The sequence below is a fragment of the Lycorma delicatula genome, chromosome 1, assembly GCF_047948215.1.
Source record: "Lycorma delicatula isolate Av1 chromosome 1, ASM4794821v1, whole genome shotgun sequence".
Classification (NCBI taxonomy): domain Eukaryota; kingdom Metazoa; phylum Arthropoda; class Insecta; order Hemiptera; family Fulgoridae; genus Lycorma; species Lycorma delicatula.
Genome location: NC_134455.1, coordinates 199,323,673 through 199,345,216, shown reverse-complemented (window position 1 = coordinate 199,345,216; position 21,544 = coordinate 199,323,673). Strand labels below are relative to the sequence as shown.

At 37.5% G+C, this 21,544-nt stretch overlaps 1 protein-coding gene across 1 annotated transcript in view; it reads right to left on the bottom strand.

The window, feature by feature from the left end:
• LOC142327379 (serpin B6-like) overlaps window positions 1-5,345 on the bottom strand; it is a 31,616-nt gene extending 26,271 nt beyond the window's left edge. The window contains exons 1-2 of the mRNA XM_075370384.1: window positions 5,202-5,345; window positions 1,683-1,786 (exon numbers count right to left, since the gene is read on the bottom strand). Coding sequence (XP_075226499.1) covers window positions 1,683-1,786; window positions 5,202-5,226 — 129 coding nt within the window. The 5' untranslated portion in view covers window positions 5,227-5,345. The remainder of the gene's footprint in view (window positions 1-1,682; window positions 1,787-5,201) is intronic.
• Window positions 5,346-21,544: the final 16,199 nt, after the last annotated feature.

Here is a 21,544-nt window from a genome sequence, read left to right as displayed (position 1 = left end):
AGACATTCTCTTCTATATTGAAGGTCCAGAGTTCTAAATGTATTATCTGATATCAGTTTCCAGTTCATCAACATTTCTTAATCGCAAATTGGTGATTTTTTTTCTTTGATTATCCTCCAAAAGGAGTCATGACAGGTTGGTTATTCAGGACTTCTAGACAGCCACTGAATTTCAAAGCCCTTACAATCCACCGCCCTTCAAAATGTTAATTTAAAAAGTCCCTTACCGACTGAGCATAATGAGCTAAAACTCCATCTTGCTGCAAAATGACAGTTAATTCCGTACCAGTTAATCAAAGCAAAAGAAAAAAAATTTTCAAGCATTTTATGGTATGAAATGCAGCAGCACTTTCTTCAAAAAACTTTGGTCCTGTCAGATACATTTCAGGTATCACTGGCCAAATCATTACATGCAGTGGTGGTCTGTGATTTGCTCATAAAAGAAGGATTTTCTTTAAACCAAAAATACATTTTCCAGTAATTATTACTCGAGTAAATGGCACATTTGTCATAGAAGAAAATGTGTTCTATGATAGAACATTGCAAAAACCCTTCAAGAATTTTGTAGCAAGTTTCTCTTAAAGTCATGTCCCATTCGGAAAGCTCATTAACACAAGAAGGTTTAAAGGGTTTAAATCCAAGATCTTTTTCATTATTTTCTGAAGTGTTAAATTGGGAATATTTAGCTTCAAAAATTCTCTCCTAGTTGACTTAAGAGGAGATGTAAGCAGGATTCCTCAACAATATCAGAGCCATTCAGTTGACTGAAAGGATGTCCAGATCATTTCAAATCAAGAACTAACCGGATGAAAAAGGCTTTTTTCCCCTTTTAAAGTTTGTTACTAATTGGGCTTCCTTTCTAAATACTGAACTGGTCTGTTGTTTATGTTTTTATAGTTTCCTTTTTCATTTGTACACTCATGCTCCCAAACACTAGCAACAAGTCTTTCTCCAATCAAATACTTTCTTCGGGCTGCCATTTTAGCTTACACTGCACAAATCAAAACTCACACTGAACGCATGAATATAACCTTAACTTTTAATAAATTTGACACTTTGGTGAGAAACGAAAGCAGCTGATTAGTCTTTACAATCATCTGACATACAGTGAGTGTTACCACATGTATGTTATATCATGGAAAGGAACTTAATTAATAATCACAATGTAGATATACTCAATTTGTTATTTAGGCCTACACTTTTGTTTAAATTTTCATTAGTTGTTACCAGGTTAACAATATTTTTTAATAAATTACTACTTTGATTTAGATACTTTGAATTTAAGTGCATCTGTTATAATTCCCTTATGCATAATGTAAAGTGAAATATCGGTAAATTTTTAAATCCACTATTTTCACTAATGCAATTATTGTAATTTGTTTAACAGTATTTTGCAAATATATTTCTTCATTAAGTTATTAAATTTAATTTTATAGACTTTTATTATTACTGTTTTTCTTCAACAAACATTTCAAACTGCTATGTAATTTATATTTATTTTATACTCTGAGCTCCTGAATCTCGGAATCTAAGCTTTATAAGATGTAATATTTTAATGCATTTCAAAGTATATAAAGAACTAATAAAATTGCTTGACCCCTCCCTTAGGAGGATAATTAAATGCATTTTGATTCAATACTGTATTTTATTATTATTATTTATTTTTATTTTAACAATACTTACTTTAAATAAATTATGCGAGAATATGCCATTAGATTGACTAATTATTTCATCATTTTCTATGCTACCTTCACTAGATGTTAACAAAGATGCAGCAAGTAAAATTACTGTAAAAAAATAAAAATCTTTTAATGTTGAATGAATTAAATTAGCTATATATTTAAATTTTTACTTGCAACCCCCACTAGTAATAAAAATAATTACCCCCTTTACCTAAAAATAATTTATAAATTGTAAAACATCATGCAAACTTAATGTGTTTTAAATACACCAAAAATAATTTCATATAAATAAAAACATTGTTTTTGCAATATTTTTATTTATGTGAAATTATTGAGCTTTAATTTATTGAGCTATGTGAAATTATTTAATTGAGCTATGTGAAATTATTGAGCTTGTTTGAGAATTCACCAGCCATATTAATATCAATAGCTCAAATAAAAGGTCTTAAATCACTCCTCAAGTTACATCAGCCTGGTATTAAGTTGGAAGAGTTTCTTTTAGCATTTTTACTAATTTTCTTATAGAAAGTTTTTTTAAATTGTTTTCATTTAATACTTTAAAGAAAGAATCTTATATGGACACCACATGACATGACAACCTTGTACGCCTAATAAATTACATATACACATGTTTTTTTTAAATTTATATAAAATTTTATTTCAGTAATAACTTCTGATATTTTTTCATTTTTTTTATTGTTATTGAATCATTATTTATCGTATTATATTTTTTTTACAATCAGAAGATAATAATTATAAATAAATCAATATATTTAAATTAGAAAAAAAAAATAAAGTAAAAAAAAACGATGTGCCTTCCCCTTATAAGATCTAGATATTTCATTAATTAAAATTTTATTTGGCCATAACTCTGGAAACAATGAAAATATGTACCACTTATGATATATCGTTGAAAAGGTCTACAGTTAAGAAAAAGTCCAAAATCAAAATTTTGTTGAATTTTGGGCTTTTTTGGACACTTTTGGTTAGGTCGATTGCAATGAAAAGGGGAAGTGCACAACTACATGTTACAATAGTTCTAAATCCACAACTTCTACATCCTACCGCTAATCGTTTTTGAGTTATGCGAGATATATACGTACGTACAGACGTCACGCCGAAACTAGTCAAAATGGATTCAGGGATGATTTTTTGTTTCAGGGATGATCAAAATGGATATTTCCGGTGAAATCTGAAAACCGAAATTTTTCGCAATGATAATATTTCTTTTACTTCGTACAAGGAAGAAATATTTCACAACTGAGGATAAGAAATATGTATCCTCGTGATGATAGAATCCGTTATCAATTTTAAATAGTTTGACGACAATTCAGTTTTATTATAGTCATTACGCATGAATGCCAACTCGTTTGTGTTAACATTCTGTAAACTGTTTCATTTCAGAAAGTATGATTAAAACTCTAATAATATTTTAAGTTATCAGATTTCTTAAATATTCACTCAAATGTTTTTTAAGTCCAATATAGTACTGAAACCTGACCCTATAAGTTCATAGTGACGTGAGCATTATTTTAATCAGAATACTTTCAATTCATAACCTGACACTACAGTTGATTTATACATTAATTTTATCATCAGAAAATAAATTATAAAAAAAGGTGTATGAAGAAGATATTTTCTTACTTAAAAAATTAGCATAATTTTTTAATTGAGTATGAAAAGCAAATATAATCTAATATTAATGGATAACTGAAATCCACACAGCAGTAGAATAGATAGAAAATAATAACCACATCAAAGAAGTGATAGCAGAGCAAGGCTTGCAAGAATTTTATGCAAAATATGAAAATAGTAATTTTGCTAATAACAATTCTTTAAATTCCACATGAAGGTACATGTGGCTTGGCTCAGGAAATGATGAATGGAGATAATACACACGAACAATCACTTTAATATTTTTTAGGATGAAATTCAGGCATAAGTTCAAATGACTGAAGGAAAAATAATAGCAAAATTTTGTATAAAACGAATTAAAAATGTATGATCAAAAATTAAATTAAAAGAAAAAATATAGAAAACGACTGCAAATTTCTGAGAAAGTAGATATCAATTTGACTGATTTGTGCGAATTCTGCATATATCTTCTGAAGCTTTCTTGATTTCAGATCTGTATGTAGCTGTGTCCCTTGTTTAGGTAATGAGTATGCCTGTAACTTGTTACAACCATGCATCATGAGGGCAGAATATGTTGTCAAATAAATCCACCAGCTATAGAAATGGTGGCCCGGGACTAAAACAAAGAGATAACAAGTGCCAACGTATACCATAGTATGGGCAGGACACAAGAAATAAATTCCCTAAACTGGAAGGCACTAACCACTTCTGCCATTCCAACAAACAAAACAGTTACGGTAGGGCGAGTATGAAAATCTTAGAAAAAAGAAAAACACTTATTCAATGTAGGTTTAAATAAAAAAATAAATAATAATAATAAGAAGAAAAGAATCCAAACATAGAGATATCAATAAAAACTGCAAGAGAATTGATAGATAAAATGCTAAAAGTATAAAAACAAAAAATGTTGAAAGCAAAAAAATGTACACATAGTCTTCTAAGAAATAAAATCAATATTAAATCTAAAACAGTAGAAAATGATTAGTATTAGACAAGATGTAATGAAGTAAGAAAACATAATTTCAGGGAACATTGGATATGAAAAAATAAAAAATCGTTCGAGAATATCTCAGTTAAATAAATATCTAAGATATTTAAAAATATGTTTTTCTTTCATGGAATTTCATAGAAAAATGTTACTATTTCTGGCCACAACAGATTTCCTTTAAATACTTCCAAGAACTGCATTTTATTTTAAATTAATTGTGAAAAATTTTAAGTTAAAATTAAACTTTTTATTACTTTTTTAAATTTTGCTTTTAGAGATAGTGTTTACTTAAAAATCAAATATAAACAAGGTTTGATGACCCTTAATTCGGTGCCTACTTCAGAAAAGTGAACTTTTAGGAACTGAAAAGTAATTTCGTTGATTTATAGTGCGATCATACGAATCAGTTTTATATATATTTCTTAAGCTCAAATGATATTGGTTATAGAGCACAGAAAAAAAATGTTTTTTTTTGACAAGAGCGTAACTCTTTTCAAGAGAAGAAAGTATTTTATGTAATGATACTTATTTATTCCATCAGATTAAGGAAACTTCATTGTTCAAAAATGTTTAAATATGTTTGGACATTCTTGTGAGATACAAACATTATACACAATATAAGATATTCTATTTTCTCGCTTGAATTTTACATTAGATGTAAATACATCATGAAAATAGTCAATTTACAATCAAAACTTATCAAGTTTTGATATTAAGTTATCTATAATCAGATATTATTCACTAATATTTTTTTAACCTTCCAGTTATTCTAATAATCTGGCATTCATTAAATGAAATCATAATGTTTTAATAATTAAAGTTTTTAATTATTAGACACTCCGAAAATAAAAAGATATATTTTTAATTACGAGTAAAATACTACAAAATCCTACTGACCAGAAGTTGTCACAGTGAAGGTCATCGTAAAGCTTCCAATAGTGGTCGATTTCTCAACTCGTCTAAGTTAATCGGTTACATAGTAGCGTCTTATATAGTCAAACACAGATTAACTAAACGACCTTGTATCCAACAACCACAAATATGAAACGATTTAACAGTTATCATCATTAATTTTCCTACATTCCGCGTATCCACCTGCGCGAGAAAAGATGAACATTTATATTACCGTGCTAAGTATGAGGTAAAGTTATATTACGATATTACTACATGTATGAGAAAAAGATATATTTACTTATTTGTGTATTCGCAACTAATACACAAATAAAAAATCAATGACAAGGAAACCTAAAAGACTAAGGAATCGATTAAGTAAATTCAAATGTGTTCATTGCACTGCATTTATGTATAATTATTCTACTTATGCATTTAATAACAATTAATGTAATTCTTCATCTATGCATTTATGTTCTACTCGAGCCCAGCCAGCCATGATCAATCGCTGCCAATTATTTATTTGCGCTCCGCTGAAGTCGTCAATACTCTCCATTTCAATGAGCTTTGAAAGATTTATCCAATTAGAACATTAGATGAATTTATCAAATTTTTTTTTAAATTAAATAATATAAGTATACCTAATAAATGTAATGAAAATAATTAGTGATTTTCAGATTAGTTGTGCGATGGTTCTGATTTATACGAAAGTAATTTTGCAATATTATTAAAAACAAAAACGAGAGGGAAATTCCTAGAGAATTTAGAATCATCAGCACGATTTTTGTTACGCTGCAGTAATTTTGAAATAGCTTTTAAGCTATATTATAAACAATAAAGGTTGCTGTTTGTAAGCAAGGTAATAAATAATATTAAACCTAACACTCGTATAGCAAATGTAATATGAAATCAGATATTTGTTGACTCTGAAATAATTAAAGAAGTAGAAGAGACTGCGGAACGGCAGAATGAACGTCGGCAAAAAAATTGCATCAGAATGTAATTTCAAGATTAACTCTATAGAAAGCCATCCGGTTATTTCTCAGTAAAGTTTAGATAAAAGAAACAATACCTGAAAATTGGAAGAACCTGATTTACACGTTCATAAAAATTGAGGCACTAACATTTCGATATTATCTAACCGTTGCGTTTTCAACAGCTGTACAGATGGTATACAAGATTTATACTCGAATCCAGATAAAAAGACTGCGAACAGAAGCTGACAATCTTGAAGATAAGCTAGTGCCTAAAGCTTCATATACAAATGTAGGACCGATTATTGTTTCTGAGACGTCAATACAGAATTTACTGTATACATAGGGAAAAGACTGGATTCTTATATTCAGTTTATGTTATTCAGCAAAACTGAATTCATCAACAAAATTCGTCTTTCGAAGATGAATGGAAGAAATGCATTCGAGTTACTAACAAAGTAAGATATAACGAATAAACTGATAGATCGAATTCTATCTATGAGATATTACTATCTCATAGTCCAAAGAGGATTGTAAGATTAAGCACACAGACGGATTAAACGGATATAGATCCCTCTGCCATCTGAGTCGCAGAAATGAATAAAACAGTGTTATAAACTGTAGTTCTTTACTTATTCTAGAATCTTTTCTCTTTCATTCTTTTTCCTGTTTAGCCTCTGGTAATTACCTTTCCGATAATACTTCAGAGGATGATATGTATGAGTGTAAATGAAATGTAGTGTTGTACAGTCTCAGTTCGACCAATCCCAATGTGTGGTTAATTGAAATCCAACCACCAAAGAACACCGGTATCCACGATTTAGTATTCAAATCCGTGTAAAAATAATTGACTTTACTAGGACTTGAACCCTGGAACTCTCGACTTCAGAGAATCTTTCCTCTATTATGCTCATTCATCACGGCTGAGAAGATAGAAAATGTGGCAAATAATTCTCCCTTTATCTTCAGTTACTTGTTTTTAGTTGTGATACAGCACTGAAGTCGGACTTTGCGTAAGGATACAGAAACATCCTTATCTACATATTTACTTATTTGTTTATTCACATTAACTTATACACAAATAAAAATCAATGATATCATTTTAATGATGATTTTTAAAAAGGGAGTGATTGTTAATATCAGTGCTAAGGTAATAATGATTAACAAGATGAACGGAAAAGTGTGGACATTTATCTATCGCAACATCTGGACGTATCATCAACACACACACACAAACCAATAGTAGCTGTAAAAATTAAGCATCTTTATAGCTCTTACGTTACCATTCCTCAAGCAAATTTTAAGACTAGTGTTTTCAGTAAGCATCAGTTAAAAAATTCCATTTTTTCCGCTTCTCTATTCCCTGTTTCAGTTATAAACGAGACTTCATTGTTTAAGTTGTGTACTTGTAAAAAATTACAAACGATTATACATGTAAAGAATTACAAGTATATTCATCTTATAATGAAGCTTCGTGTGTGTGTGTGTATTGTTTACTTATGACATTGAACAGAACTTTAGGAATAGGGCTCTCAGTATTTCTTTAAATTATCAAAATGACGTAATGCTACTACTTTATGATGATTCAGTTAACCGATATTAATATCAACTTGAATAATGAAATTAAAATATTGAAAGGATCTGACTGTCTATATGTTAAGTGCCGTAACTGAAAAGATTGTAAGCGACTTGAATGGAGCCCACAAGTCATTTCTGAAATAGCCATTCAGAAGCGTGTCCAATCTTAAGGTAATAAACACTCCGAACCCCGTTCAAGGCTTACGAAGAAAAGTGACTAAGCGGTTTCCTGTTGTCCTCTTCACTGATTTAAACAAATGCAGTGCAAATCGGCATTCCGAGCCCACCAAAAAGCAGCAGACATTCATCTCTATATGACTCCTTCAGACAGGTCACCAGAGGGACTGTATATTGAACATCATTACTCCCAGGGAAAGGTAGTATGATAAGCATTCTTTTGTAAGGATCACGATGTTAGATTTAACACTGAAAATACGAAGTCAGTTGCTCATTGCAGTGAACAACATAAACTCATTAAATTTATGCTGTAAAAATAAAAAAATTGATGTTTAAAAGTAAAATAATTATTTGAGGGTATGAATTAGATCGTGTTTCAGGGACACAACGTTTGCGTCCGGGACTTTCAGAAAAACTTGTCGAACTTTCATCAGTAATTGTTAGCTGGCAAGTAGCGTTGTTACAACGCATTAAGAAATGCTAAAATTGAAACGTGAGGTAGTAAAATGTAACCGTACGATACTTCTGTTTTATTTACCTTACCTTTATGATCAGAAGTTTGGGGATCTTATCATACCGATGTTATGACATCGGTATGAAACACCCTTTTTTTACAAAACTACTGTGTTTGGATAGTAGAAAAACAGGTCGAACGACAATAATGAAATTAAGGGCCATAAATCATAGCTTTCTGTGAGACTGAATCCGCTAGGTTCGCTGTATAATTAAAAAAAAAAATTAAACCGCTTTCTAAAATCAGTCTTTTAAGCGATATGCGTTAACTGAGGTTTTTTTTACAATACATTTTTAAAATCACACAGTTCAAAAAATTAAACATTGAACCGAGTATCAACAATCGCAAGGGTAAATTATAAGCTCATACAGAATGTCATCTTGTGAATAAAATAAAAACAATATTTTCAGTAGAAAGAGATGTTTAAATAAATATGGATATACAGAAAGCCCTTAAATTAAAAAATGTACCCGATGTCTTGGCTTTGTACTGGGGGAATAGTTAAGATTAAATATGGAGAATAAATACGAGTAAAGCAGACAGACCTTACAGTAATAGTTATCTGCAGAAGAAGCATACAAACGTAAACTTCGGTGTTAAAGGTCAAGGACATTCCGTAAACTCAGTAAAGAAATTTCCTACGTGTAACATACAACTCCTGAATCTTGACGTTATATATTGGAAATCCCAGTTTATATAGAATGTGGACGTGAATAAATTATTAGCCGGTTGTCAGAAAATACTTTAAATTAGAACGATAAATTGCGATGATTAATATCCGATTGAATTTCGTAAGATTAACGATGTATTTTAAATTTATGGCTCTTAGATTAAGTAATGCGGTTGTCTATGTAAACTGCACCTGGTTTAATATTTTTTTGTTTTTCTATACTAAGAATATTTTTATTAAGTACAGAGAGAATAATATGATTTTTTGTCTATTCTTCGTGTGTTTTGCTTCAATAAAAAAATATTAAAAAAAATAATTTTCATTTACTTTTTATTGGCTGCATTTACATAATTTTGTCAGAATTAAATGATCTACAAGTTTTGTTTGTAAGTCTTTCCCACTTATTAGCCATTTAACAAAGCTATTGTACTACAAAACTAAAAAAAACCTGTTTTTCGACTTGAATCTTGTATTTTATGTTCCAGTTAAAAAACTACTGAGGTTCCAGTTCTAGGACCTGTTTTATCCTATTTCCCAACTCAAATTACATTAGAAAGCACCAACGTTACTCCTTAATTTGGGTCTCAAAAATTACAGTAGGTCTTCTTTTTATTAGAAGAGCTGAAATCGAGATTTTTCGCTAACCGTAACTCGAAAACAAATCGTTTCCTATGTTTATATGAACCTTTTTCATTATTTTCACCAGTAGAACACGCCCTGAAAGTTTCTCAGTTTCTTCGTGGGACCTTCTGTTTAAATAGCAGAATCTACATACAGAGTGTCATGAAGTTCTCCCGGGATTTTCATAACTTACTCTACTGGTGAAAATAATGGAAAAAATTCATATGAACATGTCCTAAAATGCTTCGTTTGCAAGTTACGGCTAGAGAAAAATTTCGTCGGATTTCAGCTTATCTTTCAGTAGCCTGGTGAAATGAGGTCGTACTGAAATTTTTAAGACTTAATTAAGGAGCAGGATTAGTGATTTCTTACGGTTTTTTACCTGAAACATTGAATAAAATAGCTCTCAGAACCGTATCTGCAGTAATTTTTGGGAAATCTGGAGTGAAAATCATTAAATTGCGGTAAAAAATCCTGTTTTTTATGTTTGACGTACAGTAACGTTTTTAAATGTGTAATAAACACACAAAATCTTTAAAAACCTATAGAGAAATTAATTCTAAGTTGAATAAAACAAAGAAAATTTAGGAAATTTCGAGTTTGATTTAACAACAGTACATTAGACCAAACTGCATTATACGTATCAGTTTATAATAAATGTTAAAAAATGAGCCTGCCATATTCAACACATTTCTTGGTACGTTTCCGTACTGCTTTTGTTGCTCTTTTTAGTTCTTCAGGGCTGTCCTTAAGTTGATCAGCTGCATTCATGTTGCGGTTAATAATTTTTCACGAGAATGTATTTTGGTTTTGAATACAATATTTTTCATTCATCCCCAGAGGCAAAAAACTAAACGTGTTAGAGTCAGGGATCGTGGTGGCCATGAAGGTGGACCTTCACGACCGATCCATTTCTCAGGGAAATTATGATTTAAGTTAATGGAAACGGCACAAGAAAATTGGGGAGGTGTGCCATCGTGCTGGAAGTATACTTTGAGTCTCAGCACTAGAGGAACATCAAGAAGCTGCGGATATCCTAGATAGTGTTAAGTTCAGCATCAATTCTATGAACATAAGGGCTATTAAGCCACACTGGCGCACAATATTCTGCAGCCGAAAAGACGAGGTTCAGAGTCAATATGCGTAAAGTGGAAAGCGATGCTCCATACGTTGTTCCACAGAGCTTATGTATAATGTTGTTTCTCGCTTTCAATTTCTCTGCAGTTTTCATTTGGTGCTCCTTAAATGAAAGCGTTCTATCAAGTGTCACGCCTAAGTATTTTGGTGTCTTATTGTGAAATAACCATGTATTCTCAAATAGAATTTTAAGCTCCCTATTAGCGAACTTGTTATTTAGATAGAAGCATGACACCTCTGTTTTACTAGCGTCTGGTTGGAGGCGCCATCTTCAAAACTACCTTCCCAGTTTCTCCAGGTCGCCCACCAGGACCCCTCCCACTCTTCAAATGATCTACACTTTGTTGTTAGTACCCAGTCATTAGCGTAGCCATGCTTTTTAGATCTTGTCTCTGACATGTCTGCAACACAGAGGCTGAAAAGGAGAGGCGCAAGTACCCTTGTGGCAGGCCATTCTTGAGCTTCCTTGGTGAGCTTATATCGGATGCCACGTTTTTTATTTTTGTTTTTTTTCCCCCTACATTCCTGGGCCGGACATCCACTTAAGTATACTCGGCCCAGGAACGTGTCCATTAGACTCTAAGGGGGCGTCCCCACCCACCCGGCACGGTAGGCCAACCCCCCCCCCCCCCCCATCGCGGTTCAGGATCTTTTAATGCCTGCCTCTAATTCCCGGCAGAAGAAGATGAGGTCCGGCTATACCGCCCCCCCCCCCCCGGGAACCGGGTCTCGGTCTTTATGCCTTGCCTCTAACCGGCAGCGCCGGCCCCGAAAGCACCGTAACGCCCCAGAAACCAACACTACCGGCCGGGTCTCGGTCTTAACATAATCCCATACACACATTCCCCAGGAGTCCCCACCCCATCACCGAAACCCGCATACCTAAGCACACGGGCCCTCCGAGGCAGGGCTGTCCTCCCTTCCCTACTCTTACGCACTTACAAATCCTGGCGTCTAGACTCTTCCTCTTTGACTCTTAGTATGGTTCTTGCAAAATTTGCAAACCATTCCCAATTTGTTTCATTCATCAGCAGCCATTCAACCAAATTTTCAACTGTTATATTATTAACAACTCTTTCATTCCTATATTGAGCCCATTTTTGACATACAAACATTGTATGTTCTGCATCATAGACTTCATGACAGTAAATGCATGTGGCCGATGTTCTTCTACCAAATCTGTGTAAATAGAAAGCCGAAAGAGCCGTGCCCGGTCATAAGCTGCGTTGTATAATAGTCCATATTACCACGTTTTCTCTCTATCCAGGCGTCCAATTCCGGAATCAGGCGCCTTGTCCACGCACCAACCGATGAGCCAGACCAATCCACCTTCCAGTTATTCCTCATTACTTCTTCAGCTTCAGTTTTAGTAAGTCCTGCTGCTCTCAATTTTCGACCCTTGATTTGAAGCTCGATTGGCGGTACAGACGCCAGGACACACACCGCGTCGTATGATAGAGTGCGGTATCCCGCCACCACCCCCAGTAGCGCAATACGGTGCACACTTCGTAGTTTCTGTCTGTTTCTCTGGATGTTTATTGCTTCCGACCATACCGGGGCTGCATACAGCGCCGACGGTATCATAACGGAGGTAATCAATCTCCTAACTGAAGCTCTTGGGATATTATGATTCGATAACAGTCCCCTTATCGCTCTGATAGTAGGCCCTACACGCATATCATGTCAATATGTGCGCTAAATTTTAAACTCTTGTCGAGCATCACTCCCAAGTATTTGGTGCACCTCACTTCGATGATATCCTCCCCACGGATCGCAATATTAATACCGCGAACTCTTCTTCTTTCCGTAAAGAGGATACACCTACACTTAGCGGGGGACACCTCTAACTTATTACTCGCGAGCCATTCATCTATTACTCTAAGAGACTGATTGGCTTTCGTATCAACAATATCTAATTCACGGTACTCCACGAGAACTGCTACATCGTCTACGTATCCTACAATTGTTACGCCTTCCGGGTAATTCAGTCTAAATATTTGATCATAGAAAATGTTCCAGAGCGGGGGTCCCAACACTGACCCTTGCGGAACACCTTCGAATACCTGAAATCTTTCTGTTCCCTCTATCGACCTGATTTCTGTCCATCTATCATTAAGGTAGCAGTTAATTTGATTAATTAAATACGTGCTAATGCGCATCCTTTTCAGCGCCTCTACAATCGCGGGCCACGGAACAGAACCAAACGCGTTTTTTATATCCAATTGAATCATCAATGGAAATTTCCTTGTACGCCAGGTCCCCTCACGAACTCCTGCTGCCAATTTATCACCCTATTGATCGCATCTATTATTGAGCGGCCTCTGCGAAACCCATATTGTTCTCCGTGTAGACTTTTTTTTTGGTCTAATTCATCTTGCAACCTAAACGCTATAAGTCTCTCTACTACTTTTCCCATATTATTTATCAGACTAATAGGACGGTATTCGCTAAGACCAGCAGTGGCACTCGGTTTAGGCAAAAAGACCGTTCGGGCTGATTACCTGCAATCTGCGAAAACACAGTTCTGTAGCCCATAACTTGCAACATCAGTTATCTCCCACGGGATCACTTCGATAAGACCTTTGATGATCGCTGCCGGAATTCCATCCGGGCCCGGACTCTTCTTATTTTTTAATTTCTTAACTGCATTAGACACTTCTTCCTGCGTAAACCTGCCGCGATCACATATAATTTCCTCCCGATTCCTGGTTTCCTCCCGTGGGAACAGTATACTCATCTGCTGCGTGGTGGCATACCACCACGCATCCTTTTTTAGTATAGGCATACATCTACCAAGACGTTTGGTTACTATCTGGAATGCCCGCCCCCAGGGGTCGGCATCCAGTTCACAGCACAGTTCCATCCATTTCTGCCTTTTTGCCTGTTTGATGAGATAGTTCAGACGTTTACGTGCCACCCTGTATTCTTCAGTAGCTATGTTACTCTCAGCCTCCATACTTATACGAGCTCGCAATCTTTGGGCCTTCCTTTTACATCTCTGTAACTGATCCCTTTGTTCTGCGATCTCCCGCGTCCACCAATATACAGGGTGGTGCTTGGCAGCTCTGTGTGGCACTCTGGCGATCTCTTCAATGATGATATCTTGAAACATATCTGGATTAACCGGCCCAAGTTCTACAACTTTACGTGCAGATCTTGTTACTACCATTTGGATTTGCCTGTTGTTAGTCTACGAGTGAGATTCTGTGGCATCATCATAGTATGATGATCACTGATCACTAAGGAAACCGCCAGATGATCACTGCCAGTCTCTTCATTCAATACGGCAAATGTAGCCGAATCTGGGGCCGTTCTACTATCTATTATTGCCAAATCTATAATAGATTCATGACCCCTGGCCTTATATGTGGGCATGCCGTCGTTTATACATATTGTACCAGTACCTGCTAAGAATTCTTCCAGGACTCCTCCCCTAGCATTGGAGGATTCCGCTCCCGCGGCCGTTGTTCTGCAATTGAAGTCCCCCAAGATAACAACTCTTTTGGGGGACTGCATGACCATTCGCTGGAGTTGTAACATACTGTCCTGAAACATCCCTAAAGAAACATTTGGGCTAATATAGACGCCGAATATTACTATGTCATTCAATTCGACTGCAATCACCCCCTCAGCTTTGAGGTAGAGACCGTATCCTCTGTTACCTACGACCCTTCTGATCGCCACATCACCATTCATATCCGGAACCCACTGTGGTCTTGCTACCGAATATACATGAGGTTCCGTAGCCACTATAAAATCATAACTGCCATTAGTGGCGATTTCCTCTAGCAAATCATTAGATAAAAGGCTCCTGTTATTATTCATCAATTACATCCTAAGCATGTTTCTTAGAACAATCAGCACTACCCGTTCGATGTCCTAGACTTTTACAGTCAAGGCATTTTGAAGCCTCTCGACATTCTCTGATTATATGTCCTGGTCCACCACAGTTATAGCATAGATTTGCTCGATCAGGACCTTTGCAGTGCCTACTACCGTGGCCCGTTCCCCAGCAGCGATTACAACGTTCGTGTTCTGTCCCAATATATGTCCGGCAATTGACCCAGCCAACCCTGAGTCTTGAGGTCACCAATTTGGACGCAACCCTGTGTGTAGTGATAACGGTTGCGTTCCTTGTACCTCCATAAGCACTTCTAAGCGAAGTAACTTGAAAATTTTCATTTGTTTCTAAGACCTTCTCTACTGCGTCTTTAACTTCCTGCTCCGTGGTATCACATACCAGATCTTTAATGTGGACCACAGTCCTGCGATCCTCCCTGGTTCTCAAGTCAACTTGTAGGTCCGCCGCACGTTCCCTCAACAATGATGTGAATTCTCCCTCCTTTTGAGTACCCTTGATCCGAACTTCCAGTTCCTGGTTCCGCCCTTTCCTTATAGAGAGTACGTCCCCAGCCTCATCCATAACCTTATCTTTCATAGTCCTCAATAGGTCGGCATATAACTTGCCAGGCACTTTGACAACGACCGTTTTACTGTCAGTCACCGGCAGCGTGCCCCTCCGCGCCGACGCCGATCTGGATCTCGCACGAGTTTGGTCTCCCAGATTGGGTAAGACCATCCTCGGCAAAGTTTTACCGTTAGGCACCAGATATATTACAATTTTCCTGATAATCGTACCTGCCGTACCAGGCGGAATAATGAACACCGAAGATTCTGATTTGTCCAATACTCTCCTCATCGCCTTGATGACGTGGGATTCCATTGTCCTGTCACCGTTGTCAGAATTATACAACACCGTATATTTGGTGCCTCGTATAGTTACTCTGTCATCCTCAGTGATAATTGAGTCCTGCATAACCATAGCGCCGGGACTCGCGCCGAAAAATTGACTATTCGGCCTTTGATTGGCAAGATCGACAAAATGACAACTGTCGTCTCCCACTTTAAGTGCACCGACCTGGGTCAACCTGGTCGACCTGGGTTGACCTGGGTCAACCCAGGTGGACCATCTCATTGTTACACTATCCAATAATTGCTCATCTGTCAGGTCCATATCAAGTATATCAGACATTTCCTCTCTGTATTGTCTGTACGTCTGTGTCCCTTGAGTTGTCTCAATCTCTGAGGTCGCATCATTAATGCGTTGAAGTTCACTTAATACACTTAATACACTTCAGTTAATTCGCGTTCATGGGCCTTAAGCGCCGTAGCACTCGTCTTACCCAGATTCTGACGAAGTTGAATAAGAGCATGTCCTAACTTATACGTTACCTCCTTAAGTGTGGGAGGGATCATCTTCTTCAGACGAGCCGGCCCTTACGCGCTTGGCACCTCTAACGTCAGCGTGCTTCCAAGCCTTCTTCTCCTGTGCACCAGGCGGCCCTGTAGCACTGGTACCCATCCCTTCTGCCGCTAGTTCAGGATGATCTTTTTTAGAAATGGTCACTTTCGAGGAACCGGCCCCTTGCGAGGACGTATTCTCTATACGGAGTGATCCTCGTCGACGCATTATATGCCGTTGGACTCAGGGGACAATCCCTAGTCCAACGAGTACCCACACTAAAAACTGGGACCCCCCAAAAAAATGGGGGGGGGGTCAAAAAATAGGAGCTTCGCTTCCTAATTTTCTTAGCAGAGTCCATCCATGACGACTCGAGGTCTGAAAGTTCAGGCTTCCCACCATTTCTGTTGTCTTGCAGTATCAAGGCTATGGAGAAGCTCGCCTGCCACCTCTTGATCGCCCGTCTCAAGGAAGCGTCGGTAGAGAACTTCGCTGTTTTGGGACCACCCTGGGATATATTCTCTGCAAAACCCTCTAGGGATGCACTTCTTAGCGGTACTAGTTACTGCTCCAACAAATCTGCTACAGTTTCCCTCCAAGCCGATGATTTAAAAGTAATCTGTGATTGGCAGGATAAAGTAATCTATGAAAACTGACTGGACAGATAATCTTCACTGATATCAGAATTTGACAAGACATAAGTTCCAGATATTCAGTTTAAATGGCGTCTCATTCTGTCTTCACTGAGACTGCAGGGAAGTTTGTTGCTAGGGAAACACGGGCGGCTATTACAATGTCCCTTAGGAAAACAGCCACACCTTCTCGTCCTCTTCCCTCAGTTTGATGGTCGCATCTTTCGTATACATATCTGCGAAAGGACATATCATCCTGGGGACAGAGGCGAGTCTCCTGCAGACATAGTATTAAAAACTTTCTTCCTTTAGTAGAATTTCAATATCCTCAGGACGAGAACGGAGACCGTAAACATTCCGATGAATAATATTTGATAGCCACAAAAGTTATTTTCCTTTTACACACACAACTGCATGCAGATTATTTGTCAAATACAATCCGTTTTTTTTGCTAGGGACAACTCAAGCACTGAAGTGCTTTGCTTCTTCGTGCACTTCATCGGCCTCCATATCCTCGAAGTGACCTCAAGATAGTGGTGAGAACTTGGAAGCCTGAGAGGCCGTAGATACCAGGCGAAGAGGATTGAGTGGCTCCCTTCATAGGGATCTTGGTAGATTGCTGCGTTGTTAGTAAGCAGGAATTTTATTTGGTGACAGTTTGATTGAAGAGGTTTTCGGTAAACCATTATCTGACTTTTTAGCAGAAGTAACCTTCTTGCTTGTACTCAGTGCTGTAATAAAAGATGTGTGATTTTAGTTGTCTGAAAAGGCTTCTACTATTTTGGTTAATTCTCTGCATGATGCACATTCATTCTCATTTAGTACTTTGTTACAGAAAGCTTGGACAAAACTAACACTAAGTGTACTCAGTGTTAGAATTATTTTAAAATTCCTCATGTTGAAGGATTTTCTGTATTCTCGACTAGCCACAAGAAAGGACACTTTCAGCTTAGCTTCTTAGATTTTTGATATGGCCTTTTCTTCCTTATAAAGGGAGCAGTATGACCTTGCAGTTCGGGCCTTAAAAATTAACAAATTTTTCTATTTCAGTGCATGTGCTATCATCATGCCTCATACAGCCACAGCACGCACAAACTTGTTTCTTCGTGGAACCATCTTGTTGTGATTAAAACCCTGGTACTGAAAGCAGTGTTTTGGGTTTGATATATATGGTCGCACACAGACAAGATATTCGCTCAAGAACAGTTGGGAGTTGAAAAGGTTAGGATAAGTGAGAATGTTGGCATATAAACATCACAATCCCGTAGGGGAAGACACCCGCCTTGTGACGGTAAACATTTGCCTCGGTAGATATTTACAACGGTGATTTTTAAACTAAGCCTTTGCCTTCGCTGTAGGCCTTGTCCGGACATCTTCAATGCCCTACATCGTTGCCGTCTGAAATAGCTAACCAAGTTCGCAGAAGCACGAACCCCGCGTCTAGTTCGACATTTACTGAGCCACTTTCTTGTAAATGTCTCAAGTTTTCGAGGCAAATCAAAAACAACATACCACCAAATATGTTGTTCTCAACAACAAAAATTTAGTCCTAGCTCCCTTAGTGTACTCAACTTCAGTTCATACCACTGACTAGGTTAATTTGGAACTCCGGTCTGGCGCCTACAAGGAAGAGAAGGACAGACCTCCTACTCCTACTCAGCTTCATTGCAAAGTCCGGCGTGACATTTACTTCAATTACTAACAACATTGAGATGCTGCTACACCTCACGGCTGCATGGGAATCCATGCCCTCGGCAGTGCAGTCGCCACCCCCGCCGACAGTGATGTTTGCCCAATCAAAAACTGCCCTCGTCAAAATGGCGCTACACCTCACGGCTGCATGGTAACCCATACCCTCAGCAGTGCAGTCACCGTTCCGCCAACAACTTAATTCAAATAATAATCACCACAATTTCTATCTCATCGTGGCTCGATGCCAACACGCCTACCTCCGGCCAATCAACTGCCCAGGCGGTTCCTAGCCATCCGGAGCGCTACTCTACTATACCCCTTCAGCCATCCTGCTCAGGACGAGGAAATGGAGGAAGCCAGCCACAATAGTCCATTCTCTGCGAGTCTTCCAGTTGACTCGCAGATCAAAGAAGGAATCTACTCTCTTGAGTTTCCTAAAAATTCTGGTATGTTCAGCCTCGTACTGGGGACAAACACAAGACCCTACAATCCGGGCACAAGCCCGAATTAGCCAAACCAAACCTAGGCAAACTATTCCTAAAAGCACCATGTCCTGAAAGCAATTGAGTTGTGTACCAATTAGGTACACAATTAAGCCTAATTGCTTGGTACACAAGCCTAATTGCTTGCAGCTCCCTAACATTTGGAAAAATACCATGCGTGTACCAATTAGTAGAAGAATCGTTCCACCTAGCTTGCCAAGAGCCAAAACCTTGGTTTTCGATTTCTCGCATACACCCAGAAGTAAGAAGGCCTCCTTCATAGAAACATACCACTTGCTACGTTCCGTAGATAGAATATCACACAGACTGCCTCTCTCGAAACAGTTATGTAGCCGCCGACAACAGCTAACAATAGAAGACGCTGGGCTCGCAATAAAATGTCCCTATAATATTGCAATTGTAAACGATGAGCACAGACGAGCGCAGCGTACAACATTATGGCCTCGCAGACACCTTTGTAAAGAATACTCATGGTATGATAATTCAACCCCCAATCGGGATGGATGACTATGAACACCAAAGAAGGCATGAATGGCCTACCTTGCGACAAACTGAAGGTACTCCTTGAATTGAAGCCTCTCATCAAGGATGACACCCAGATATTTTTGAACGGTGACATACCTAATCGGAAGGCTGTCCATCACGATACGCGGCTAGACGACCTTTAAGAAGCATTATAGTGGTTTTCTCCGCACCGAACCATCTTATGCAGAAGACTACACAATCTTAGAACCTTGCATCCCTGTATCGCTCTGAGCTCTATCTCGTCATGTGTTACCCTCGACGAGCAGCAACCCATCGTCAGCATAAGACACGTTGCGGCAGCCACAACCGCATGGTAAGAGTCAAACTCAGTGACCCAGATGAGTCCACCTAAAACTGCCCTGTGACAATCTTTTGATAGGGTCTTTCCTACTTCCAAGCCGCCGTCGCAAAGGACGATGATTCTGTCGCTGAAGTAGGTCAAGAGAGTTCTAATCTCATTTAACATGCACCCATGCTGATGAAGTTGAATTAGGCCGAGGACCACCACAGGTTATTGAAGGCCCTGTATATGTCCAAAAAGACCCCGAGTACATACTTGCACTCGATGTTGGCACATGAACACCATTTTCCTTTCTCACGATCCTCTGCCCAAATGAAACAGACTGCAATGATAGTTCTTCAAATATTTCTGATATTTCAATATCAGCCAAGTCACAGCAGATCAACCCCTTGCTGGAATTCAGTGTATAGTTGTGGGGCTCCAATATCACTTCGCCCTTTCCTATATATCTAAGTGCTAGGAACTTCCAAATCTGTTCATTATTAATAAACTCAATCAGAAGGACCACTTCTAAGCTTTTTAATGGATTCTGATGAACCACAAGCTGCTACAACGCACTTATTTATAAGGAACAGAGAAACTTTAGTAAAGGATTTACCTTCCTCTTTCTTCCTAACTACAAGAAAACACACATTAGATATTTTACCACTATCCACTACAACTCTTGCTTCTTTATCATTCCTCACATCTTTGGTTGACAAGGTTGGTTGAAGCCTTTTTAAACTCCCAGGTTTGTTGGTTTTTTCAAGTAGACCAACAACCACTAAAGGATTATAGATTGGGACTGACATACGGTTACCATGAATACCAGCAGAGTGCAGAAGTACTGGGGCTAGGACTTCATAAAACTGGGTTCACCCTGGTGTACAGAGGACATCATTTGAGACTCACCATATAAAGCCATCCATCCATCGGCACGATAGTTTCTACCGTGATTACGGTTGCATTATGTAAGGTGTCACAACACCACCAAGTGTAAGTGTAAGATGTTGTTGTGTTGCTATGTAAGGATAAATGAAGTCTGTAAATAAAGTGATGAGACTGGTTCAGAAAACTTTTTATTTACAATTCAGTTATACATGGACTCTCATCACCTTTGAAATAGTTCTCTTGGGAAACCACACAATGCTTAAAACATTTTCCCACTCTTCATAACAGTGTTAGAACTCAGAAACTTTCAGATGGTCGGTTACATTTTTTTTAAAGTTTTCTACTGTTCCAAAATGGTGTAGTATGAGGTGTTTTTTTAAAGTCGGGAACAGGAAAAAGTCGCAGGAACTCAATTCAGGTGAATAAGGTATTTGAGGAACTACAGGAATGTTTTTCTTTGCCAAAACCTCATTAACAGAGAGTGCAGTGTGACAAGGTGCAATGTCATGATCCAGCATCCAATTGTCTTTGATAGCTGGTCTCACGCAGGCAACTCTTTTCCACAGTCTTTAAAGAATTTCTCAGTAAACATATTGATTTACAGTCTGTCCTGTAGGCAAAAACTCCTTGTGGACAATGCCATTACTATCAAAGAAACATATCAGCATGGTTTTGATTTTTGAATTGCTCATTTTTGCTTTTCTGGAACGTGGTGAGTTTGAAAGGTGCCACTATCTGCTCTGGCATTTTGTTTCTGGATCATACTCAAATACCCACGATTCATCAGCAGTAATAAAATTTTTAGAAAATCAGGATCAGTTTCAATTCGCCTGAGAAGATCACGGCACACTTCCACCCTGTTGTTTTTTGGTTCAACAGTTAGGTTGACCAATTTTGAACAAATTTTTTTCAT